This window comes from Penaeus japonicus, unplaced genomic scaffold, assembly GCF_977035675.1.
Source record: "Penaeus japonicus unplaced genomic scaffold, GWHDUDI00000001_assembly GWHDUDI00000013, whole genome shotgun sequence".
In the NCBI taxonomy this organism is placed as follows: domain Eukaryota; kingdom Metazoa; phylum Arthropoda; class Malacostraca; order Decapoda; family Penaeidae; genus Penaeus; species Penaeus japonicus.
The window spans coordinates 7,196,513-7,224,012 of NW_028234415.1; the positions used below are offsets into that span (position 1 = coordinate 7,196,513).

At 37.7% G+C, this 27,500-nt stretch overlaps 5 protein-coding genes across 5 annotated transcripts in view; all 5 read right to left on the bottom strand.

The window, feature by feature from the left end:
• Positions 1-1,646: 1,646 nt before the first annotated feature.
• Positions 1,647-2,680, bottom strand: LOC122251433 (cuticle protein 6-like). The gene is made up of 2 exons (XM_043013378.2): positions 2,586-2,680; positions 1,647-2,456 (listed from the first exon to the last, which is right to left on the bottom strand). The coding sequence occupies exons 1-2, from the start codon at positions 2,595-2,597 to the stop codon at positions 1,770-1,772; spliced, it is 699 nt and encodes a 232-aa protein (XP_042869312.2). The 5' UTR covers positions 2,598-2,680; the 3' UTR covers positions 1,647-1,769.
• A 2,956-nt stretch (positions 2,681-5,636) lies between these two features.
• Positions 5,637-6,820, bottom strand: LOC122251443 (uncharacterized). Its single transcript, XM_086543091.1, has 2 exons — positions 6,771-6,820; positions 5,637-6,642 (listed from the first exon to the last, which is right to left on the bottom strand). Exons 1-2 carry the CDS (start codon positions 6,780-6,782, stop codon positions 5,812-5,814), a joined length of 843 nt encoding a protein of 280 aa, XP_086399217.1. The 5' UTR covers positions 6,783-6,820; the 3' UTR covers positions 5,637-5,811.
• A 2,068-nt stretch (positions 6,821-8,888) lies between these two features.
• Positions 8,889-14,468, bottom strand: LOC122251432 (uncharacterized). Its single transcript, XM_086542890.1, has 5 exons — positions 13,633-14,468; positions 13,090-13,139; positions 10,108-10,277; positions 9,958-9,979; positions 8,889-9,822 (listed from the first exon to the last, which is right to left on the bottom strand). The coding sequence occupies exons 1-5, from the start codon at positions 14,411-14,413 to the stop codon at positions 9,058-9,060; spliced, it is 1,788 nt and encodes a 595-aa protein (XP_086399016.1). The 5' UTR covers positions 14,414-14,468; the 3' UTR covers positions 8,889-9,057.
• A 2,140-nt stretch (positions 14,469-16,608) lies between these two features.
• On the bottom strand, positions 16,609-21,886 carry LOC122251444 (uncharacterized). Its single transcript, XM_086542891.1, has 4 exons — positions 21,801-21,886; positions 20,848-21,646; positions 17,665-17,687; positions 16,609-17,557 (listed from the first exon to the last, which is right to left on the bottom strand). Exons 1-4 carry the CDS (start codon positions 21,810-21,812, stop codon positions 16,778-16,780), a joined length of 1,614 nt encoding a protein of 537 aa, XP_086399017.1. The 5' UTR covers positions 21,813-21,886; the 3' UTR covers positions 16,609-16,777.
• Positions 21,887-26,386: 4,500 nt separating this feature from the next.
• LOC122251434 (uncharacterized) overlaps positions 26,387-27,500 on the bottom strand; it is a 2,017-nt gene continuing 903 nt past the window's right edge. The window contains exon 2 of the mRNA XM_043013380.2: positions 26,387-27,500. This exon is cut by the window's right edge and continues 626 nt beyond it. Within this exon, the coding sequence (XP_042869314.2) occupies positions 26,576-27,500 (925 nt within the window). The 3' untranslated portion in view covers positions 26,387-26,575.

Below are 27,500 nucleotides of genomic sequence, written 5' to 3' on the forward strand. Positions count from 1 at the left end.
ACAGTGAAGTTATATGAGCGTTCGGCAGCGATAGCAGTTTGCGTTTTAGTGGAGATTTGAGTTCTTTTGAATAGCCTCGCATGTCGATTTCAGCTGGGAAGTTTTTTGTTGGTTTGTTTTTCAAGACCATTTCATATTTTCCTGTAAGAGATACCCGACCTACTTTGGCAATGGCAAAGGATTTAGAAGGAGAAAAAACAATCAATATTTGTCGCCTTCCCTGAAACGCCATCTCACCTTCCTTAGACGTTCAACATAACTGGAGTGTGTCCCAGATATAGGGTCAATTTGACACCATTTAGTAACGATTCTTTGTTCGAAATGATACTTTTTTTTAGAACTGTAACTGAGTTGATAACTGAAGTAAGTTTCGTTTTCTGATTCTACAAAGGAGTTTTGAATCAATTGTTGTTTGAAAGTAAGTGAATTTATAGATATTCAAACGAAATCGAGGCAGTTCTAAGCTGTAAAAAAAAAGTTAAAGCATTAGTGAATATTACTCTAAAAGTAAAAGCAAACTCAAGTGAATATTCCTAAATTTGCCGTATCATAACAATCATCAACATTATTATCATTGTTATTATTATCATTATTACTTTCATCACTTTTATTACTATCACTCTTATCTTCATATTTTTATGGCAATCATTATTATTATCTTTGTTATAATTTTATCATTTTCATCAGTAGCAATACCATTGCTATTATCATTATTATGATCACCGTATTGTTATCAATATTAATCTTATCATTCCTGTTTCCGTCGCTATTACTATTCATATTATCCCAATTACCGTTGCTCCTGCAGTTATTATAATCCTCATCATGATCATTTCCGTTACTATCATAATTTTAGTATTTATACCATAACCATTATTATTCTTATCACAGGCACCAAAGTACGTAAAATATTTACATTAAAACAACTGTAACCAAACGGCCATACTACACATCCTCAAGATGACATACTCATAAAACGGTATCCCACACAACACATCACTTTAACACTTTCTTCATCAAAATAAAGATTTTTTACTTAATGAAACGAGTATCCTGTCATGCACGAGTTTCTGTTTGTTCCAAGAGAGAGGTAAATCCAGTGTTCCAGGTGTAGACGATGGTCCTTAAATTCGTGATACAAAGTTATCAGGAGGGTTTCTTGCCCTCCGCGTGATCATCTGACCTCATAATTCCAATTCCAGCAGTAATAAATTCAGGCACGTCATTGGAACGTAATGGATGTTATTGGATATAGAGAGGTTACACCTGCTTGTTTTGATTTCTTTCTTTGTTTTATTTCTCTTACTTTCTATGACAATGAAAAAGCTTAGGTTGGGTTGAGGGATTTCCTATCCTAGTGTTCTACAAGGGAAGAAATCTATGTTAAAACACAAGGCCCACTCCCCTTTCTCCCTTTAAAAATAATCAATGATTTGGTTAGCTCCAAGAAATGTGTTTGAAATTGTAGAAATAAATAGCAAATGAATATAATAACGTTATCTTTATGAACTACGAGATTTTCAGGACGACCAGTGCCTGTGGTTAGACATTTTGTCTAGGAAACTGTTGATTGAATAATTAATGCACGTGTATGAAATGCATGTGTATAAAACGTAGCTATTAAGAATAAGATTGAAAACGACGTATTTCTTACAGAAAACGTTTATTCAGAACTTTTATAGCTTTAGTATCGTATGTCAACTCTCTATCGAAAATGACTAGAGTCTTGATGTTACCAAGTTATCATGTTGCGTCTCCTGAAACCCTCCTTAGCGGGTGTCAGGAGCAGCAGCGGCTGCTGCTGCGGCTTGGTTGTAGGCCTGTTGATGGGCGAACTTAGCGGCGGCAACCTCTGGGGTGTCCTGGACGGGTTGGGGAAGGGAACCAGTCAGGGTCAAAGAGGCGGCCACCGAGGCATCGGGAGCCACGGGTAGGTTAGTGCCGGACACACGGAAGCCAAGGGCGTCAGCCACGTAGTGCTGAGTCTGGACCTTTCCCTCAGAGTCCACGTAGTTGTATGAGCCACGGACGACACCGAAGGCGTCGCGAGACTCAGCGCGTGAAGATGGACCACCGGCGTAACCGAAGGAGTACTGACCGATCTCGTCCTGTGCGTGATACTGGGACTGGATGGGTGTTGTCGGTGCGGAAGGAGCTACATTATAGGGCACGGGTGCGGGTGCGACGTTGTAAGACCCAGGTGCGGGACCTACATTGTAGAACCCAAGTGCGGGGGCGACATTGTAAGAAGTAGGAGCCACGGTGTTGATTACAGGTGTTTTGAGGGTCAGAGGACCAGCTGCAGGAATAGCACCTGTGTATGCGTAGGGCAGCAGACCCGAATAGCCAGTATAAGGATAGGCGCCAAGAAGACCGTGGTGTCCTCCATATACGCCGTTGTAACCAAGCAGGGAGGCGCTGCCACTAGCCACAAGGGCTGCCACGGAAATTACAATCTGAAATGGACCATTTCATTATGCTACATAGTAAACCAAGAAAGGTTTCTTAAATTTATTAAGGGAATATAAAAAAAAAATTGTCCCTACATTAATTTTCAATAAAATCTGATGTTTTTTTAAACTCACCAGAGCGTTCATGTTGACCCACCGTCAGGGAGCTATGTGGTCACTATGGCCAGGACTGTGCTTTAAATACCTCAGGAACATCTAGACCATCATTCAGAAAGTGGCAAAAGAGGGCGTGGCTTTCCTTCCTTTCTATTTTTTGATCTTTCGTAGTGATACATACAGTGTCGTAGATCCGGGAAGCTTTGAGAAACTATTTTTATGTGTATCCCTTTTAAGAACGTCGCCTCATTATGTAATGTAAATGACCTTGGGGAGATTGGTGATCCACGAAAAGGGATAGTGGTTCGATATGACTTCAGAAAGATGAGAGATACCTACCGCAGTCCTAGAAATTTGTCGTATAATCAAGTGAACAAATACTACAACACCATTAGTAAATATTCACTGAAAATGTGACTAATAAAAAGAAAGTTCATTAATGTAAAAATAAACTTGTTTGTGTATTCAATTGTTTTATAAATGAGTATATTAGAGTCAAAGACAGCCCTGTCCTACAAAAATCTGATTTCCTTACTTGAATTGATGAGAAACTGAAGTTGTGTTATATATCAAACCTTGAGATAGACCCCATAGTTGCTTTTAGATAAAACATATCTCACCTCACTCCATACTCCTCTTACAAGCCTCTACTAATTTGGATAATGTTAGGTAGCCGTCGACCTCTCACCTCCAGGGATAAGTTTTATTAAATTTTGACCCGTCTGCAACGTTATATTACATTTGAATATTATAGGGCCCAATTTGTAATAACTATATTTCTGTAATTTATTGACAATATACAGTGCTGGGGGTAAACAATTTGAACTAAAGAAATTGTGAGAAAAAAAATCGCGATCATAATATAACAAAATGGCAAGACACACCTACCACATATGAGAGAGCCGACATGCAAAACAACAACAATAACAAACTGAGCGTAGTTAGCTGAGGGTTCGGCAGAGATAACAGTTTGTCTTTTAGTGGAGGTTTGAATCCCGTTGAATAGCTTCGAATGTTGCTTTTGCAGTGTATCGACTACCTATGCCAGGGGCCCCGCACTACCAACCCCCTTCCGTGATGCTGGCAAAATGGAATACATGTATGAACTTGAAATCAGATTCCCTAGAAATGAGGGAGCGTCAAGGGAGCGAATCTAAATAAAAAGGGAGTGGGCGAGTTCCAACGTATGACTCCTTAATGTTCAGCCTAACTTCTATTAAATCAAATATGGACTAAATCATTTGAAAATACCGATAGATGAAATAGATAAAATGATAAATAAATACTAAAGAAATCCTAAACTTACGTTAAACTGCCATGGACAAATAAAAACAGGTTCAAAGTGAAGTGCTAAGCTAAGAACTAATTGAAAAGAAAGAGGAGTGTAAAATTACCTTAAAAAACAAGTTGCTAAAACATAGCAGCATAAAAGTCGCAGAAGGTGCTTCTCAAAAAAAAAAACTGACGTGGAAACATAACAATAGCAAAGGTTAAATCTATAAACAAAGGGTAAAGAATCGAAGTTAAAGCAGCAAGTCTTGAAGGAACAATAAATGGAAAGTAAAAATAAATAAACCAAAAAGAATTGTAAAATATGAACAAATGAAATACTTTAGTTAAGCTGTGCCTTCACTTCATCATAATTACCAAAATAAATGATAAGAGAAATGAAAATAAATCGGGGGAAATGTGATTTAAAACTCTATGAAATGACAAATCAAGAGACGAGATAAACGCATAGATATATTTAGTAAAAACAAAAGTATATAAAAGAAATAGAAAGTCTAGTGAGGCAAATTAAAACAGATATACAAGCGAATTAATAACAGAAAAAAACACGCCAGAAGGAAATAAAAAAAACATGATAGAAACAGGAAAAAAGACTTAATAAAAAGTATTTTAAAACAAAGAGAACATCTGGTGAGGCAAACTCAGATAAAAACAGAAGCGAATTAATTAATAACATACAAAAACACAAGTGAACTAATAACAGACAAAAACACGCCAGAAACATAGGAAAAACGCAAAATAATAAAATGAACGTCAAGTCGCTTCCGAACGCTACAGCTTTGGAAGAGAGAGCTTGTGGGTCAAAGAATGTAGGGATTCCATACCCTTTCATTTGGGCAGGGTTTATTTTTTCTTTCTTTCTTTCTTTCTTTCTTTCTTTCTTTCTTTCTTTCTTTCTTTCTTTTTTCTTTTTTTTTTTTTTTTTTTTTTTGAGCCGACCATTTCGTTCAATTCGAATTTTCCGTCAAATCGGAAATATCCAATTTACGCTGGCAAAGGGTTCATAAAAAAAAAAAAATCTATACTGTCGCATCCCCTGAAAGGCTATCTCGCACCCCAGGTTAGATTCCCCAGTCTTAGACAAATAACTTAACTGTGACCCTAAGAAAGTATCGAGTTTGACATCATTTGAGTAACGATGCTTCGTTCCAAATAAAACTCTCATGGAACTAGAACAAAGTTTATAAGTGAAGTAAGTTTCGTTTTCTCATTCAATACAATAATCCCACACACATGATTTTTTTTTTTTTTTCTTACGACTATCTCATTCTTTCCCACGAGTTCCTGTTTGTTCTCAAAGAAAGTTAGAGCCACTGCTCCAGGTGAAGACGATGTAATGTATAGCACACTCCATCTTAACGCAGAGGTATCAGTTGATTCACTCCTTAAATTCGTCTTACGAAATTATATGGAGGGTTTCTTGCCCTCATCTGGCCTCATAATTCTAAGTTCAAGCAGTAAAAAATTCAGGCATGTTTTTGAAATGTAATGGATGTTGACGGTTAACGGGTTACTTGCGATTTACATACTTGGGTAGAGGAATATCTACAAAGGAAGAAAGGAAGACACAAGCTTCCCCTCCCAAATGATTGGATTAGGTAAAAAAAATAAAAAAATAAATAAAAAAATAGATATGATTTGAGGAAAACTTTAGGATGACAAGTTCTTGTGGTTACACAAAGCTGCTGAAAACTTCATTCCTCTAGCTTATTCACGAGATTAATGTATAGGCATGCGTGTGTATAAAATGGAGTTATGAAGATGACTGATACCAATATATTTCTTACAGAAACGTTTATTCTCGATAAAATAGAATAAAAATACCTTTTATATCTTTACTATCGTTTGTCAACTCTCAATCGAAACTGACTAGTCTTTATGCTACCAAGACATCTGGTTGCGAGTGATCTACACACTGCTGCAGCGACTGTGTCTTCCACATGAAGCATAGACCCTAGCGGGTGTCAGGAGCAGCAGCAGCGGCGGCAGCGGCTTCGTCATAGGCCTGTTGATGGGCGAACTTAGCGGCGGCGACCTCAGGTGTGTCCTGAACGGGTTCGGGAAGGGGACCGGGAAGGGTGCCCAGAGAGGCGGCCAGAGGGGCGTCAGGAGCCACAGGAAGGTTGGTGCCGGACACACGGAAGCCGAGGGCGTCAGCCACGTAGTGCTGAGTCTGGACCTTGCCCTCAGAGTCCACGTAGTTGTATGAGCCACGGACGACACCGAAGGCGTCGCGAGACTCAGCGCGTGAAGATGGACCACCGGCGTAACCGAAGGAGTACTGACCGATCTCGTCCTGTGCGTGATACTGGGACTGGATGGGTGCTACAGGGGCGTAGGGAGGTACGTTGTAGGACACAGGTGCGGGACCTACGTTGTAGGACACAGGTGCGGGACCTACGTTGTAGGACACAGGTGCGGGACCTACGTTGTAGGACACAGGTGCGGGAGCTACTTTGTAGGACACAGGTGCGGGAGCTACGTTGTAGGACACAGGTGCGGGAGCTACTTTGTAGGACACAGGTGTGGGACCTACGTTGTAGGACACAGGTGCGGGAGCGACATTGTAAGAGACAGGAGCAGGAGCCACGCTCTTGGTAACGGGTGTTTTGAGTGTAAGAGGAGCAGCTGCAGGAAGGGCACCAGTGTATGCGTAGGGCAGCAGACCGGAATAACCTGCTGAACGATAGGCGCCAACAACACCGTGCTGGCCTCCATATACACCGTTGTAAGCAAGCAACGAGGCACTGCCGCTAGCCACGAGGGCCGCCACGGAAATCACAGTCTGAAATGGATCACTGCAATTAGATGACATGTTCATGCATTGTGAAATTATTTTTTCACCAACTTGGAAACAAAAAAGAAAAATCCTTCGTTTACACTCAATGAAATCTATAGTGTTCATAAACTCACCAGAGCGTTCATGTTGAACCAACGTCAAGGAGCTGTCTGGTTCCTATGGCCAGAACAACGCCTTAAATACCCGACGAACATCCTGACCATCATCTCGGAAAGTGTCAAAAGGGGCGTGGCTTTCCTTCCTTTCTATATTCGAATCTCTTGTACCGACATAGAGTCTTGGATCCGGGTAGAGTCTCTGAGAAAATACATCCAAACGAATCTATTTTAGAAACCTCTTCGCTGGTTCAAATCCGTAAAGAATTTCGTATCGTATTCGTATAAAAGTAAGATATACAGCTGAAACAACGATATATATATATATATATATATATATATATATATATATATATATATATATATATATATATACACTTCATTTCTTATCATATTAAGCCGATCTGTTTTAACAAGTAGTCTAAGCCAAAATCTGAATCTGAATGTAATGAAAAGTCTTGAATCTCTGATTGAAGGTAAGTGGTCTTACATACAATAAAAAAAACGACATTATGCAAACATATAGCAAATTTGAGGAACAAATTGTGATTATTACAACGAATATGAGATCAAAAACAGTTACCATTCCTTTTCTATTTTCATTCTGATTTAGTTATAGAATTAACATCTATTGTTATTGGTAGTAGTATCATTATCAATATCATTAACATTATTGTAATTAAAATTAACAGCCGTAGTAGTAATAAATTTCATCCTCATTATAATTTTCATTATTGTTGTTACAGTTAATTCTGGTTTAGCATTCCTTTTGCCAGCCTTTTCATTATTATAATAATCATTATCACTACTTCGATCATTAGCATTGCTATTAACACTTTTAATGCTGGTTCTGGTATCATACCCTCACTATTATGATCGTTATTGAATAGCAATAGTAAAAAAAAACTAATATGATCATTAATATTACCATTGTTATTATCAATTGTGATTGCTATTAGTTTCGCTGTTACTACTGCTATTATCATTGTTATTTTTGCCATTATTATCACTATTATTCTTGCTGCTACTGTTATCATTATTATAAATATTGATGTCATCTATTTCAGTATTATTATTATCCTTATTGTTAACATTATTATCATTATTACCACTTCTATTACTATTACAATTAGCAGTGGTATTATTATCATTATTATTATCGTTATCATTACCATTATTGTTATGCTCATTATTATCATTATTGTTATTATCATCATTATCATAATTATTATTGTTATTATCATTATTGTCATTGATATCATTGTTGTTGTTGTTTTCATGATCATTATAATAATCATTATAATCATAATCCCCATCATCAACATTACCGTCATAGTTCTAACCCTCATCACTATTCTGTGCTACTGTTGCTATTAACATTGTTAGTACTGTTTGTGCTGCTGCTATCATTACTGCTGTTGTTCATGATGATAACGACGGTAGCTTGATATTATTGTAATAATGATAATTATAAACATTGTTATTATCACTGATATTCTCGTTATCATTATTCTAAGCAGTATTATCGTTGTGGAAACACTGTTATTGTTACTGCCATCATTATCTTTATGATCTTTGTCCTTTGTCCTTTATCATTATCATTACCATCAATACTATCAACATTATCATTATCATTATATTCATTAAACTTTTAATTAATTACTCCCCATACATATCGTCTTGCCTAAGAAGCTCCATGTATCCCCAATATTAGTAATTTCAGTCATTAACAAAGGTAATAGACAGTAATATAAAAGTGTAATGTTCTTGAGTGTTATAATAAATAAAATTCTCGTTTCTATCTTTTTTTTTTTCTCTCTCTCTCTCTCTTTATCAATATCCTGTATATTGTCAGTATAATATATTATGGAGAAACAATCTAATATTTCAGAAAAGAACAGTATATTCTTATGCATACTTAAAAGGCAATATCAGACACGGTATTTGACCTTTTCATGTACATGTTTTAAACTAGTATATGTGTGCGTTGATAACTGACCCATTATGATTACAAATATGAACTTTGAACTTATAATTTTTCCACTCAATGTGTCCTTCGATATGAGGAATTACATTTTGTGGCGTGTAAATGTGTATAAATAGGAAGGCATTTACGGTTACATTTAAGATAGCATATTTCTTACACAACCTTTTATTCAGATCTTTAATAGACTATATAACTAAAGAACATGAACATAGCCTGTGTATAAGTTAAGGTAACGTGAGTCAACTCTCGATCAAACTGACTAGTCTTGATGCTACCAAATCGTCTGGTTGCGAGTATTTTACATACTGCTGTAGCGACCTAGCGGGTGTCAGGAGCAGCAGCAGCGGCGGCAGCGGCTTCATTGTAGGCCTGTTGATGGGCGAACTTGGCGGCGGCGACCTCAGGTGTGTCCTGGACGGGTTCGGGAAGGGGACCGGGAAGGGCGGCCAGAGGGGCGTCGGGAGCCACAGGCAGGTTGGTGCCGGACACACGGAAGCCAAGGGCGTCAGCCACGTAGTGCTGAGTCTGGACCTTGCCCTCAGAGTCCACGTAGTTGTATGAGCCACGGACGACACCGAAGGCGTCGCGAGACTCAGCGCGTGAAGACGGACCACCGGCGTAACCGAAGGAGTACTGACCGATCTCGTCCTGTGCGTGATACTGGGACTGGATGGGGGCTACAGGTGCGTAGGGAGCTACGTTGTAGGACACAGGTGCGGGAGCTACGTTGTAGGAGACGGATGCGGGTGCGACGTTGTAGGACACAGGTGCGGGAGCTACGTTGTAGGAGACGGGTGCGGGTGCGACGTTGTAGGACATAGGTGTAGAAGCTACGTTGTAGGACACAGGTGCGGGAGCAACATTGTAAGAAACAGGAGCAGAAGCCACGCTCTTGATAACGGGTGTTTTGAGGGTAAGAGGAGCAGCTGCAGGATGGGCACCTGTGTATGCGTAGGGCACCAGACCAGAATAACCTGCTGAAGGATAGGAACCAAGTAGGCCGTACTGGTTTCCAAATATACCGTGGTAAGAAAGCAACGAAGCACTGCCGCTAGCCACGAGAGCTGCTACGGAAATCACGATCTGAAATGGATTATTACAATTAAATAACATTATTTTACATCGCGAAATGGGGAATGTTTCCTTGATCAACTTGAAAGCAGCTAAGAAAAAAAAAATCTTCGTTTACACTCATTAAACTAGTGTTCTAAAACTCACCAGAGCGTTCATGTTGATCCAACGTCAAAGAGATGTCTGGAGTCCATGAACGAGAGTCCGCTTTAAATATCTTAGGAAGGTCATGTCCATCTCAGAAAGTGGCAAAATGGGCGTGGCTTCCCTTTCTTTCTACATTAGAATCTCTTGTACCGATAGTGTCGCAGATCCGGGTAGAGGCTCTGGGAAAATACATCAAAACGGATCCGTTTTAGAAACCCAGGGAAATGGTTTCTCTCCTTTCGTTTCCCGTCATGAAAATATCCAGAAACATAAATGGAAGGACGATATGTGGGCGAGTATTCTAATCTTATAAAGCTGATCTGTTTTGGCAAAATTCTCTAAATTAAATTTCCATGGTGAATGTAATGAAAAGACACGAATCTTTAATTGAAGGCAATGGATTCTTCAGACATTTTGAAAAAAGTAAAGTAATGAAGGAATAAAATGCGATCATTATAGCGGTAGTAAGAGTAAGAGTAGTCAACCAGGAGTATCCTTTCCTTATTGTTCAGTTTTTATCATTATCATTGTTTTATTAGTATCATTATCATCGTCGTTATATTTATTGTTACTGTTCGAATTATCATTAGTATTCACATTATCATTATTACTATTATTACTAGCATCCCTATTAGTATTACTATTGTTAAGTTTATGATTATTTTCATTAGTTTTGTTACTATTTTTCATTATCATCTTTGTCACAATTATTATTGTTATTATTATCATCATCATGATTATTTTTTGCCACCAATATGAGTCTACTTTTAGCTTCATTATTATTGCTATCATTATTATTATCATTATCAGTATTATTAGTGTTATGGTTATTATGATTATCACTATCACTATTACTATCATAGCCAATATTATCATCAAATGTCGTAATAACAATAATTATCACAATTACAATTTTATTGTGATTATGATCATTATTATTGTTGTTTCAGTTGCAGTTAATGCTGGTTTTGGCATTAGTATTCGTATCATTATCACTATGATTATCATTATTACAACTACTAATCACATCATTATTATCAATACTTTTAGTACCGTTTCTGAACTTGTTGTGTTTAATATCATTGTTATCATTATCATTATTCTGGTTACTATTGCTGCTATCAGTAATGTTAGTATTATTGCTTTTATAATTAACATCAGCAGTAGTAGTAAGTAGTATTATTGGTGGATTAATTGTTCTTATCAACTGTTATCATTTTAATTTTTGCTAATACTTCTACTGTATTTATTATTACTCTTATTATATTTGTTATAACTATTATCATTATCGTTATTGTCATTATTATCATCATAATTATTATTATTATTATTATTATTATCATTATCATTATTATCACCAATATCATCATTATTACCATCATCATCACCATAATCATAATCACCAGCATCATAATCAATATCATCATCTCATCGCTATTACTATTACTATGTTATTATTACTATGACAATTAGTATTATTATTGCTGCTATCATCATTATGGCTGTTGTTCCTGACGATAAAGCTCGTTATTACTATAATATTAATGATTATCAACACTATTGTTAATTATCTTAGAATAATATCATTATTCTTAACAGTATGATCATGGTATCTACTGTATATTGTTTTTACTGTTAATATCATCATTATTTTTATAATAATTTTATCACCTTTGTCTTGTTATCTTTATTAACAATTTCTTCACTATCATTATTACAATCGTCATTATCATCATATTATTGTCCTTTTACCATATTGTCATTCTTTTATTACTCCCGTAATACTAATATTCATACCAACTTTAATTACTCCTATATCTATTACTGTAGTTACTATATCATTATCATTGCAGTCATCACTATGATTATTAGTGTAATATTGGTTGCATTTTTATTATCGTCATTTTTATCTATATCTTTATGCTAAATTATTGTTTCTTATATTCATCAATACCAAAATATTATCGATATTATTGCTGTCACTGTTGTCTCATTTCTTGTCATTATTCGAATCCATTTTTTTTTTTTTTTTTTTTTTTTTTTTTTTTTTTTTTTTGCGAGAAAGCTCTCACCGGCACCGTGGGAGCAGCTAATGGTCCTAGAGCAGGCGAGGAATATATACCCTCCGCTTCCATCTCTTTCTCACTCACTTACTTACTCACACACTCACTCACTCACTCACACACTCACTCACTCACACACACACTCACGCAAACGCCCAGCAGTTGGACGTATTCTCTCACTCACTCACTCACTCACTCACTCACTAACTCTCCCACTTACTCACTCACTTACTCACTCACTTACTCACTCACTAACTCACTCACACACACAAACGCCCAGCAGTTGGACGTATTCTCTCTCTCTCTTCTCTCTCTCTCTCTCTCTCTCTCTCTGTATCACTCACTCACTTACTCACTCACTCACTCACTCACACACGCAAACACCCAGCAGTTGGACGTATTCTCTCTCTATCTCTCTTCTCTCTCTCTCTCTCTCTCTCTCTCTCTCTTCTCTCTCTCTCTCTCTTCTCTCTCTCTCTCTCTCTCTCTCTCTCACTCACTCACTCACTCACTCACTCTCTTACTCACTCACTAACTCACTTACTCACTCACAAACTCACTCATACACGCAAACGTCAAGCAGTTGGACGTATTCTCTCTCTCTCTCTCTCTCTCTCACTCACTCACTCACTCACTCACTCACTTACTCATTAACTCACTCACACACGCAAACGCCCAGCGGTTGGACGTATTCTCTCTCTCTTCTCTCTTCTCTCTCTCTTTCTCTCTCTCTCTCTCTGTATTACTCACTTACTCACTCACAACCTCACACACGCAAATGCCCAGCAGTTGGACGTATTCTTTTTCTCTCTCTTCTCTTCTCTCTCTCTCTCTCTCTCTCTCTCTCTTTCTCACTCACTCACTCACTCACTCACTCACTCACTCACACACGCAAACGCCCAGCAGTTGGACGTATTCTCTCTCTCTCTTCTCTCTCTCTCTCTCTCTCTCTCTCTCTCTCTCTCTCTCTCTCTCTCTCTCTCTCTCTCTCTCTCTCTCTCTCTCTCTCACTCACTCACTTGTCAAAGTCAAAGTCAAAAGTCACTCACTCACTCACTAACTCACTCACACACGCGAACGCCCAGCAATTGGACGTATACTTAAAGAGGGGCATTTGAACTGGAATAAGAATCGCAGATGTTAGTGCCCTTGTTGATTGCTATAGTGAATTAAATCATATATCTTTTTCCATTAATTATGTTCATTATGTACTACATTTGTTATGCACGATATGACACATCAGAAAAGTTTCTTCTTACTAATATTAATAAGGTAATATCAGATATGTTCTTTCTCTTTTACATGTATATGTATTACTATCGTATGAGGTGTATTAATAATTGACCCATTATGATTGCATATATGAACTTTATTGACCTTATCACTTTTCCATCCATTATGTCTTTCGCATTTATAAGAACATATTTCTTACAAAGTCCTTAGAGCAACTATATCTAATGAGCATGAATATAGTCTGTGTATAGACTGAAAAATGTGTGCCAACTCTCGATCGAAACTGACTAGTCTTGGTGCTACCAAGTCATGCGGTTGCGAGTGTTCTGCACACACTGCTGTAGTGACTGTGTCTTCCAAATGAAGCACTCTCCCTAGCGAGTGTCAGGAGCTGCAGCAGCGGCGGCGGCGGCTTGGTTGTAGGCTTGTTGATGGGCGAACTTGGCGGCGGCTACCTCAGGAGTGTCCTGGACGGGTTGGGGAAGGGGACCGGGAAGGGCGGCCAAAGGGGCGGCCACAGGGGCGTCGGGAGCTACAGGAAGGTTGGTGCCGGACACACGGAAGCCAAGGGCGTCAGCCACGTAGTGCTGAGTCTGAACCTTGCCCTCAGAGTCCACGTAGTTGTATGAGCCACGGACGACACCGAAGGCGTCGCGAGACTCAGCGCGTGAAGATGGACCACCGGCGTAACCGAAGGAGTACTGACCGATCTCGTCCTGTGCGTGATACTGGGACTGGATGGGGGCTACAGGTGCATAAGGAGCTACATTGTAGGACACAGGTGCAGGACCTACGTTATAGGACACAGGTGCGGGAGCTACGTTGTAGGACACAGGTGCGGAAGCTACTTTGTAGGACACGGGTGCGGGACCTACGTTGTAGGACACGGGTGCGGGAGCGACATTGTAAGAGACAGGAACAGGAGCCACGCTCTTGATTACAGGTGTTTTGAGTGTGAGAGGAGCAGCAGCAGGAAGAGCACCTGTGTATGCGTAGGGCAGCAGACCAGAATAACCTGCTGAACGATAGGCGCCAACAACACCGTGCTGGCCTCCATATACACCGTTGTAAGCAAGCAACGAGGCACTGCCGCTAGCCACGAGAATTGCTACGGAAATCACAGTCTGAAATGGATCATTGCAATTAAATGACATGTTCATGCATTGTGAAATTATTTTTTCACCAACTTGGAAACAAAAAAGAAAAATCCTTCGTTTAACTCAATGAAATCTATAGTGTTCATAAACTCACCAGAGCTTTCATGTTGAACCAACGTCAAGGAGCTGTCTGGTGTCTATGGCCAGAACAACGCCTTAAATACCTGACTAATATCCTGACCATCATCTCGGAAAGTGGCAAAAGGGGCGTGGCTTTTCTTCCTTTCTATATTCGAATCTCTTGTACCGACATAGAGTCTTGGATCCGGGTAGAGTCTCTGAGAAAATACATCCAAACGAATCTATTTTAGAAACCTCTCTTCGCTGGTTCAAATCCGTAAAGGATTTTGTATCCCCTATAAAAATAAGATATACAGCTGAAACAACGATATATCTTTGTGTGTATGTATATATATACTTTATTTTTTATCATATTAAGCCTATCTGTTTCAACAAGCTAGTCTAAGCCATAATCCGAATCTGAATGTAATGAAAAGTCTGGAATTTCTGATTGAAGGCAAGTGGTCTTACATACAATAAAAAGACGACATTATGCAAACCTATAGCAAATTTAAGGAACAAATTGTGATTATTACAACGGATATGAGATAAAAAAAAAAAAAAAAAAAAACAGTCACCAGTCCTTTTCTATTTTCATTCTGATTTAGTTATAGAATTGACAAGTGTTGTTAGTATTAGTAGTATCAGTATCATTATCATTATTGTTGTTAAAATTAACAGCCATAGTAGTAATAAATTTCATCCTTATTATAATTTCCATTATTGTTGTTACAGTTGATTCTGTTTTAGCATTCCTTTTGCCAGCCTTTTCATTATGATGATAATAATTAGCACAACTACGGTTATTAGCATTGCTATTAACACTTTTAATGCTGTTTCTGGTATCATCATCCTCATTATCATGATCGTTATTGATTAGCAATAGTAAAAAAAAAACTAATATGATAATTAATATTACTATTGTTATTATCTATTGTGATTGCTATTAGTTTTGCTATTACTACTACTATTATTATTATTGTCATTATTGCCATTATTATCACTATCATTATTGCTGCTACTGTTATCATTATTACAAAAATTTATGTCATCTATTTCAGTATTATCATTATTATTATTATCCTTATTGTTATCATTATCATTATTACCACTTCTATTACTATTACAATTAGCAGTGGTAGTATTACCATAATTTTTATCGTTATCATTACCATTATTGTTATGATCCTTATTATTATCATTGTTATCATTATCATAATTAGTATTGTTATTATCATTATTATTGTAATTGATATCATTGTTGTTGTTTTCATGATCATTATAATAATCATTATAATCATAATCCCCATCATCAACATTACCGTCATAGTCCTAATCCTCATCACTATTCTGTGCTACTGTTGCTATTAACATTGTTAGTACTGTTTGTGCTGCTGCTATCATTATTGCTGTTGTTCATAATGATAACGACGGTAGTTCGATATTATTGTAATAATGATAATTATTAACATTGTTATTATCACTGATATTCGCGTTATCATTATTCCAAGCAATATTATCGTTGTGGAAACACTGTTACTGTTACTGCCATCATTATCTTTATGATTTTTGTCCTTTATCATTATCATTACCATTAATACTATCAACGTTATCATTATCATCATAATCAATAAATTTTTAATTAATTACTCCCCATATATATCGTCTCGCCTAAGAAGCTCCATGTATCCCCAATATTAGTGTTTTTAGCCACTAACAAAGGTAATAGACAGTAATATAAAAGTGTAATGTCCTTGAGTGTTATAATAAATAAAATTCTCGTTTCTATTTCTCTCTCTCTCTCTCTCTCTCTCTCTCTCTCTCTCTCTCTCTCTTATCAATGTCCTGTATATTGTCAGTATAATATATTATGGAGAAACAATTTGATATCAGAAAAAAACAGTATATTCCTATGCATACTTAAAAGGCAACATTAGACACGGTCTTTGACTTCTGCATGTACATATTTTAAACTAATATATGTGTGCGTTGATAACTGACCCATTATGATTACAAATATGAACTTTGAACTTATATTTTTTCCACTCAATGTGTCCTTCGAAATGAGGAATTACATTTTGTGGCGTGTAAATGTGTGTAAATAGGAAGGCATTTACGGTTACATTTAAAATAGCATATTTCTTACACAACCTTTTATTCAGATCTTTAATAGACTATATAACTAAAGAACATGAACATAGCCTGTGTATAAGTTAAGGTAACGTGAGTCAACTCTCGATCAAACTGACTAGTCTTGATGCTACCAAATCGTCTGGTTGCGAGTATTTTACATACTGCTGTAGCGACCTAGCGGGTGTCAGGAGCAGCAGCAGCGGCGGCAGCGGCTTCATTATAGGCCTGTTGATGGGCGAACTTGGCGGCGGCGACCTCAGGTGTGTCCTGGACGGGTTCAGGAAGGGGACCGGGAAGGGCGCCCAGAGAGACGGCCAGAGGAACGTCAGGAGCTACAGGAAGGTTGGTGCCGGACACACGGAAGCCAAGGGCGTCAGCCACGTAGTGCTGAGTCTGAACCTTGCCCTCAGAGTCCACGTAGTTGTAGGAGCCACGGACGACACCGAAGGCGTCGCGAGACTCAGCGCGTGAAGATGGACCACCGGCGTAACCGAAGGAGTACTGACCGATCTCGTCCTGTGCGTGATACTGGGACTGGATGGGGGCTACAGGTGCGTAGGGAGCTACGTTGTGGGACACAGGGACGGGACCTACGTTGTAGGAGACGGGTGCGGGTGCGACGTTGTAAGACACAGGTGCAGAAGCTACGTTGTGGGACACAGGTGCGTAGGGAGCAACGTTGTAGGACACAGGTGCGGGAGCTACGTTATAGGGCACAGGTGCGGGAGCGACATTGTAAGAGACAGGAGCAGGAGCCACGCTCTTGATTACAGGTGTTTCGAGTGTGAGAGGAGCAGCTGCAGGAAGAGCGCCTGTGTATGCGTAGGGCAGCAGACCAGAATAGCCAGCATAAGGATTGGCGCCAAGAAGACCGTGGTGGCCTCCATATACGCCATTGTATGCAATCAGAGAGGTACTGCCGCTAGCCACGAGGGCCGCCACGGAAATCACAGTCTGAAATCAGATGACATTTTTTTACATAATGGAAGCAGATAAGAAAAAGCAGACAAGAAAGAATATTGTGTTCACATTCTAAAAAAATCTAGTGTTCCTGAACTCACCAGAGCGTTCATATTGACCCAACGTCAAGGAGCTTTCTAGTGCCCATGGCCAGGACTGTGCCTTAAATACCTGAGGAACATTTTGACCATCATCTCCGTAAGCGGCAAAAGGGGCGTGGCCTTCCGTCCTTTCTATACTCTAATCTCTTGTATCTATAAAGTAACGTGGATCCGGGTATAGGCTCTGAACAAAATATATAAAGGATCCCTTTAGGAAACACCGCTAAGTTATTTTCACTGAGTAAAAAACTATGAAAATTGTTCTCTACAGAAATACATAACGAAAATTTCGACAGGTTATTTTTTAAAATCGTATAAAACTGAATCTGTTTAGACAAGTTTTTTAAAGCCAAATCTCCAATCTGAATATAATGAAAAGGATTGAATCCCTGATTGGAGACAAGCGGTTTTACAGACAATTAAAAATCCGACATTATGCAAAAGTATACTAATTCTAAGTAAAAACTGTGAATATTGTACCGGAACTTTGAATCAAAGCAGTCATAGGTAGTATCCTTTCCTAAATTCTTATGATTCAGTTTTATATGTATTGTTATTTTCATAATTGTTATTGTTGTTAGCACTAACACTCGTACAGTAATGGTAATCTTGTCATCACCATTATATCATCATCATTATCATTATAATCATGATTGATATGACATTTGTAATCAATGCATTATTATCATTACAATAAATTCATTGCTACTGCATATGTTATTTTTATTCTCATTATCATTATCGTTATTTTTGTTATTGCTGTTACCACTGTAATTACTATTACTGTCATTTTATTATCATTTGAAGTAGTAACAGTAGTAGTAGTAGAACCATGACTCTTGGTGTACCTGTTAGTACTGCTATTACTATAATACTGCTACTCCTATATACTGTATTATTATCACTATTGTCATTATCATTATCATTAACATTATCATCCTAAAAATTATTATGATCATTATTATCACTGTTATTATCATGATCATTAGTCTTATTATCATTATCATTTATTTTGTCATCTTTATTATTATTGTTATCATCATTATATCATCATCATCATCGTCGTCGTCATCATCCTTATGATCATGGTCATCATCATCGTCATCATTATGGTCATCATCATCATTATCATCATCATCGTCATGGTCATCATCATCATCGATATCATCATTATCATCATCATCCTCATAGTCACCATCATCATCGTCATCATCATCATCATTATCGTCATGGTCATCATCATCACCATTATCATCATCATCGTCATCATCAACATCATCATTGTCATCATCAACATTATCATCATCGTCATGTTCATCATCATCATCGTCATGGTCATCATCATCATCATCATCGTCATGGTCATCATCATCATCGTCATGGTCATCATCATCATTATCATCATCGTCATGGTCATCATCATCATCGTCTTGGTCATCATCATCATCACCATCGTCATTATCATCATCATTATCATCATCATTATCATCATTATCGTCATGGTTGTCATCATCATCATCATCGTCATGGTCATCATCATCATCGTCATGGTCATCATCATCATCGTCATGGTCATCATCATCATCATTATCATCATCATCATCGTCATGGTCATCATCATCATCATCGTCATGGTCATTACCATCATCGTCATTGTCATCATCATTATCATCATCATCATCATCATCATCATCGTCGTCATTGTCATCATCATCATCATTATCATCATCATCATCATCATCATCATCGTCGTCATTGTCATCATCATCATCATCATTATCATCATCATCATCGTCATGGTCATCATCATCATCATCATCATCGTCATGGTCATCATCATCATCGTCATCTTCATCATCATTATTACTATGCTATTACTACTATCACCCTTTTCATTATTGTTGCTGCTGATTACAATTGTTCTGGTAATAATCGATGGTCGTTCGTTCTCATTTTAATAATAGTTATGATAACGAATATTATCAGTACTGTTTTCATTATTTATGTCATCATTATTCTAAGCATTATCATCATCATATCACTGTCACTTTTGTTGTTACTGTTATCATTACCTCTATGATTAGTTTGTTGTTGCCGTTATCATTTTCATCATCATCATTATCATTATAAATTTATCATTATCGTCAAAATTGCATTCATATTCACATTTATTATCCTTATCTAGTGTAATTATGTTTTTTACTGTTATCATCATAGTTACTGTTACTGACGTTACTGTCATCATCATGACCATCTTCATCATTAGTGTAAGAAATATTGACATTTTTATCATTATCGTTATCATTATCATTATAATCTTCATTCGTATTTTCATAATTTCATTATCATTTACATCCTTATTTCCACTGTAATTCTCATTATACTCATCACTACTAAATATTATTTATTCTGCTGCTCTCCTTGCTGTCGTCTTTGCTGTTGTCACTATTTGGATCTCTTTCTTTGCAAGAAACCTTTCACCAGCACTATGAGAGCATGGTATCCAAAAATGTGCCATGAAACGGGGGGGATTCAGTACTATGACCCCCCCCCCCCTCACGTACACCTCTCGTCGTCCCATGCCATGAGCCTGAAAACGCTTAATTCCAGGGTCATTTCAGCATTTGGCCGTATCCATACAGAGGGGCAATTGGACTGAAATACGAAGTGTAGATATCCGTATCTTTATTATCAAATTGATTGAAATTATTTTCCGTTTTTTTTCGTTAAGAGAATCTGTTATGGATAAACATGATATGTCAATTCAGAAAAAAAGCTGTGTGTTTTTATGATTATTGGAAATGTAATGACAGACATGGACATTGTCATTTGCATGAACATGTATAAATAGTGAATAAGATGTGTTAACAATTGAGCCATTATGTTAATGACTTCTCTATTCACTGTCTTTCGAAATGAATAATTCTTCGTTGTACCAATATGTATGAAAAGGAAGGCATTCACAGTTGCATTTATTATTAACATTTCCTACACAAACTTTTACCAGGAAGACATTCGATGAACAATATAAAAAAAAATCTAATAAGCATAAACATTCTCTGTGTATAGGTAAAATAATGTGTGTCAACTCTCGATCGAAACTGACTAGTCTTGATGCTACCAGGTTATCTGGTTGCGAGTGCTCTACACACTGTGTCTTCCAGATGAAGCCCTCTCTCTAGCGGGTGTCAGGAGCTGCAGCGGCGGCGGCAGCAGCTTGATCGTAGGCCTGTTGATGGGCGAACTTGGCGGCGGCGACCTCAGGTGTGTCCTGGACGGGTTCGGGAAGGGGACCGGGAAGGGCGCCCAGAGAGACGGCCAGAGGGGCGTCAGGAGCCACAGGAAGGTTGGTGCCGGACACACGGAAGCCAAGGGCGTCAGCCACGTAGTGCTGAGTCTGGACCTTTCCCTCGGAGTCCACGTAGTTGTATGAGCCACGGACGACACCGAAGGCGTCGCGAGACTCAGCGCGTGAAGATGGACCACCGGCGTAACCGAAGGAGTACTGACCGATCTCGTCCTGTGCGTGATACTGGGACTGGATGGGGGCTACAGGTGCATAAGGAGCTACATTGTAGGACACAGGTGCAGGACCTACGTTATAGGACACAGGTGCGGGAGCTGCGTTGTAGGACACAGGTGCGGGACCTACGTTATAGGACACAGGTGCGGGAGCTGCGTTGTAGGACACAGGTGCAGGACCTACGTTATAGGACACAGGTGCGGGAGCTGCGTTGTAGGACACAGGTGCGGGAGCAACATTGTAAGGGACAGGAGCAGGAGCCACGCTCTTGATAACGGATGTTTTGAGGGCAAGAGGAGCAGTTGCAGGAAGGGCGCCTGTGTATGCGTAGGGCACCAGACCAGAATAACCTGCAGAAGGATAAGTGCCAAGAAGGCCGTGGTGGCCTCCATATACACCGTTGTAAGCCAACAGCTGAGCGCTGCTGCTAGCCACGAGGGCCGCCACGGAAACCACAGTCTGAAAGTAACATTGGATAAGAAATTTCTTTGAGTGTCTATGAAAAAAAAAAAACAATCATACTAGATAACTTACAAATGATGATAAACACTGACAATCATCAACAAAGACACAGAGAAAAAGTAAAAGTAAACCCATACACCACTTAACTCACCAGAGCGTTCATAATGACCCACCGACAAGGAGCTGTCTATAGGGCACTGTTTCTACCGCCCCTTATATATCCTTGGAACATCCCGTCCACCGTTGGAGTACAGGGACAGGGGCGTGGTCTTTCCTTTCTCCCATATCCTGATCCCCGCTGATATGGGAATTGGAGTCGGTGAAAATTAACTTTCATTTTTTCCTGAATGTACCACCACATGGCTACTGCTAACACGTTCATTCGGATAAGTGAAATTTACCTTTTATTTTCTTATTTTCTTAAATCTAACTAGCTGTGAGAATTCGCATTGCGCAATTCAATGCGCACCGCCGATATGTGAATTCGAGTACCTAATATTAACTTTACTAAATACACTAGCTTAAGACCATCGGGGAATTCGGAAAAGTGAAAATTAACTTTCCTTTTCGTTCATGGGACAACGAATGTGATATTAGTGTACAACGTTCACAGTAGCTTTGAGGGATTAAGTAGTTGAATGTAATGATGAATGATAATTTATAGTATATTTTTTATCGGATTTCTAGAAGCATTTTTTCTTTCTTTCTTTTTGTCGAAAACAAAAATCGAAGGTATTGAAATATAGATAATGATAATGGCGACGAAAATTTTATAACACTGCTTTTAATAACGACAGTGATAGAGACAATAGTAACATGAATAACTATAACTATAATCATTATTACTGACTTCGTTTAATATGATAATGATGAGGATGATAATAGTGATAACAGTATGATAAGAATGATGATAATGATATTGAAGATGATAGTAATAATGATGATGATATAATGATAAAAAAAACTAAACAATAACGACAGCAACAAATTCATCACCAATTTAATAGTGATTGTCATTTTTATCATTGTCAATTACAGGGTATTATTAATATTAATACTATCACTAACAATCAGGAGTCATATCATCATTATCATCACTGTTGTTGTCATCATTGTCATCAACAGTAACATTGTCATAATTACTATTATCAATACGAGGACAATATTAATTACCGAAATAGTCGTAACAACAGTGATACACATGATAATGGGGATGGTGACGTTATCAATATTATCAATAGTATTGTTATTATTATCATTGTTAATGCTATTATCACCATCATCGTAATTGTCATTATAATCATTATCACCAGTATCATTATCATCCTCATTATTGTTCTTATCATCATTGTTATTATTTTTGTTATTACAATTATCATCCTTATCATTACCACTAATCATTGTCATCATTATTATTATTATCATCGGCATTACTATTAATATCATTACCATTATTGTTATCACCATTGCTAGTTGTGTTATCTTTATCATCATTATTATCAACATAATCATTTTTGTGGTTATCATTATCCTTATCATTATCATTGTTATTTTCTCTATAGTGATGATGATGATTATTGTTGTTGTTATTATTATTATTATTTTATCATTATCATTATTATCATTATCATTGGTTTTGTTGTTATCATTTTCATTATTGTTCTCATTATTATTATCATCATCGTCATTATCATTATTGCTATAATATTTAGTATCAGGATTAGGATTACTATGATCATCAGCTTGAAAATGATGATAGTCATTATTATGATTTTCATTATCTTCATTTTTTATTTTTATGATTCATTATCTATTTCTATCATTTTTGTATCATTATCGTTATTAATATTATCATCATTATTATTATTGTTATCATTATTATCGTTATTACTATCATTATCATCATAATTATAACGATGATAATGTTTATGGTAATGTCCATAATGAGAATTTTATTGATAAGAGGAATATGAATATATCACAATAAAGCATAACAGTAATCATAACTTTTAATTAGATAAATACATAATAGTAATCATTGTAGTAATACTGATTCACTTTTAATTAATCATGCATATATTTACATACCATCTACATAAACACATATTTTAATAACCAAATGACACTATATAACCATTTGCCATGGATGGAATTTGGCAAGACAGAACTGTAGCTTTGGTGATTGCTTCATTGAGTAAGATATAGAATTAGATTATTAGATTTTCTCAGAATGAATTGTGAAGTTTCCCTCTACTAGTGGTAGAGAATATTGTTATATATCAACTGATTGTGCTAATGCTGAATTTTTAGATCCGTGATGCACATGATTTGCATGAATGTCTACAATCAGTAAGGAGACGTTTTTCTCTTTTATGTTTTGTGTTTATGGTAGTCATATATATATGTATATATATATATATATATATATATATATATATATATATATATTATATATTATATGTATACATATATATTTTTTTTTTTTCTGTTGTGATATAGGACGGACGGTGATGAATTTTGTGCGTCCATTTGACATTTGCAACTTTCCCAACGTTGTTGAATTGTGTGCATTATCAAAAACAGTTTGGGACGAAAAAAAAATGAAAGCGATAAAACTACCTTGGACATTCATATAATTTTAGATGATGGCATAAAGACTTAGAACTTCCAATAACCCAAGGGAAAATAGATTTCACAAGCCTGATTACTTTGTGTATTGAAAAAAAACATAATCTATGCCTAACGACAACAGCTTGAGTAATTAGAATTATAGGATTAAAAAAACTCGAAAACACGCCTTCTCTGTAAACTTTTCATGACGTTACATCTGATTGGCTTTGTTTATGTCCCATTAGCTAATCGTTCCCCTCCAACAAAGGTTTGTTCTCGTTGGTTATGGTCAAATTCGTGCTTCCAAGAACTTGTAGTAATGTTACCTTTGCATATTATGAAACGCAGTGCCTTCAACAAGGACAAAAGAAATGTATGACAATTTTCACATATCATATGATATCACTAATTGGCAAACAACAGATAGATATTTACACAAAATGGAAGAAAAAAAAAACGAAGCCCGCAAAATACCCGTATGATTATATTCAACTTTTCAAAATTATGGAATGAAATATGTTAATGATACAAGGACAACTAAGCTATTACGAGAAGTATAAAGTGTAATATTAAGGCGCGCAAATCTAGCTGTTCTAAAGAGCATGTATGTAAATATTACTTACTTAGATGAGCTAAATTTTCGCGAAACAACTTCGAAAAATATATTAAAATATTAACACGAAATTGAAGATAATTGAGCAGTTCACAAGTCCGATAAAAAACTGGTCTAACTCAAAGTGACCTTCAAATTGGAAATAAAATTGTGCACTATAATAAGAATACAATAAGAAATAAGAAAATAGCTCAATGGAGAAATTATATAATAAATGAATGATGATAAGGGATAATAAATAGATTATAATAAATAATGATATATAGGAATAATGGATAATAGATAATAAGTAAATAACAAATAATAAGTAAATAATAGATAATAGATCAATAAATAAATATAAGAATAAGAAATAAGAAATAAAAAATGGCTCAATGAAGAAGATGCTTTTAGATATAATGATAATTCATACTGAAAGGATAATCATCCTGTGCTGAAAGTGTTCACCCATCAGCATCAAAATATTAAGAAATAGATAAATATTAAAAGAAAAAGAAAAAAAAAAAAAAAAAAAAAAAAAAAAAAAAAAAAAAAAATATATATATATATATATATATATATATTTATATATATATATATATACATATATATGTATGTATTTATATATATATATATGTATATACATATAAGAACATATAAAGATATAAAGAAAAAAATCCACCTAAAAATAACAGAAAAATTTCCTCTTAGTATCTTATTACTTTTCATCGTTTTTCTATTTTTGTATTTTTCTTCTTATCTTTTTCTCCTTCCTTTTCGTTTCATTTTTAATGGCCCTTTCATCACATCCCATTGAGATAAAAAAAAAAAAAAGGTAATGCTTCTAAAATTGGTGTGTCGAATCAGAAAGAAAATATTATCATTTGTTTCAGGATATCATATCACGTCATAAGTTTTATAGCAATTTCTTATAGATATCTTTGACACTGATAGAGCAAAGAGAGAATCCTGTCAACGTTGAGAGAGATTGATATAGAATTTGAATGAATCCTTTGGGTCGTTTCCACGATTTTCATGAATTGGAATTGGTGTATTAAACCGTAACGGGGTTTATGGTGTTCTTCTGCTCCTTATTATAATCATTATCATTATTATCATTATCATCATCATTATCATCCTCATCTTCATCTTCATCCTTCAACTCCTCCTCATCCTTCTACTCTTTCTCCTCCTCCTTCTTTTTATTATTATTATTATTCTCCTCTTCCTCCTCTTCCTCCTCCTCCTCCTGCTCATCATCATCATCATCCTCATCTTCATCCTCACCCTCCTCCTCCTCCTCCTCCTTCTCCTTCACCTTCTCCTTCTCCTTCTCCTCCTCCTCCTCATCATCATCATCATCATCATCATCATCATCATCATCATCATCATCATCATCATCATCATCATCATCATCATCATCATCATCATCATCATCATCATCATCATCATCATCACCACCATCATCATCATTTTTCTCCTCCCCCTCTTCTACCTTAGCAGAGACCAATATGTTTACAAATTAAAGACAGAACCAAGAAGAATCATTTATTCTTTATAAATCACAGCAAAAATGGCACACTTTGGGTTTGTCTACATCATCCAGACGGACACACTAGATTAAGTCAGCGATTGCAGAGTGCATGGTGAGTCCCTAAGTAATATCACATATTAGTACCTAACCCTATGATTGCACTCGATCTAGCCCAGACCCCGCCCTTCGATTAATCTTCGTCAGCGTCGTCATCGGTGTCGTCCGGCTTCTCGACGGCGACGACCGGGGAGCCAAAAGCCACAGGGAGGTTGCCGTAGACCAGGGGGGAACCGGGACTCACTTGCAGCGTCGTCCCGCCTGCAACGGCTGCGCCCGCGGTGTAGGGAAGGGAGCTGTACACTAAGGGTGTTCCTGGGTTGAGGTGCGGGTGCCTTCCGACTACCTGAGTGCCAGGTCCCACGGGCAGGTTGGTGCCGGCGACGCGGAAGCCCTTCGAGTCGGCCACGTAGTGCTGGGTCTGAACCTGTCCATTCGGGTCGACGTAGCTGAAGGCGCCTCGCACTGTCCCGGACGCGTCGCGGGTCTCGGCGCGAGAGGACTGGCTGTTGTAGTAGCCGAAGGAGTACTGGCCGATCTCGTCCTGGGCGTGGTACTGGGACTGCACCCCGGCGATGGCGGCTGCAGGTGCTGCATTCAGGGTAACAGGTGTAGCACCTGCAACGCTGAGATGGGCGGGTGCAGCTCCTGCAACACTGAGGTGGGCGGGTGCGGCTCCTGCAACACTGAGGTGGGCGGGTGCGGCTCCTGCAACACTGAGGTGGGCGGGTGCGGCTCCTGCAACACTGAGGTGGGCGGGTGCGGCTCCTGCAACACTGAGGTGGGCGGGTGCGGCTCCTGCAACGCTGAGATGGGCAGGTGCAGCAGCTGCTACAGCGACGGGTGTGGGAGCGCCAACAGTGAGCTGCGCAGGTGCATTAGCTACAGTAAGAGGGGCATATGGCGAAGGCAAGGCTTGATGAATAACTGGGGCAGGAACTGCTCCCTCGATCTTAACAGGTGTGGGCGCTGCTACACTGTAAGCGACCGTTGCAGGGGCTACGGCTTGAACGAAAGCAGGTGCACGATCCGAAGTCCTGAAGCTGACGGTCTGTGCA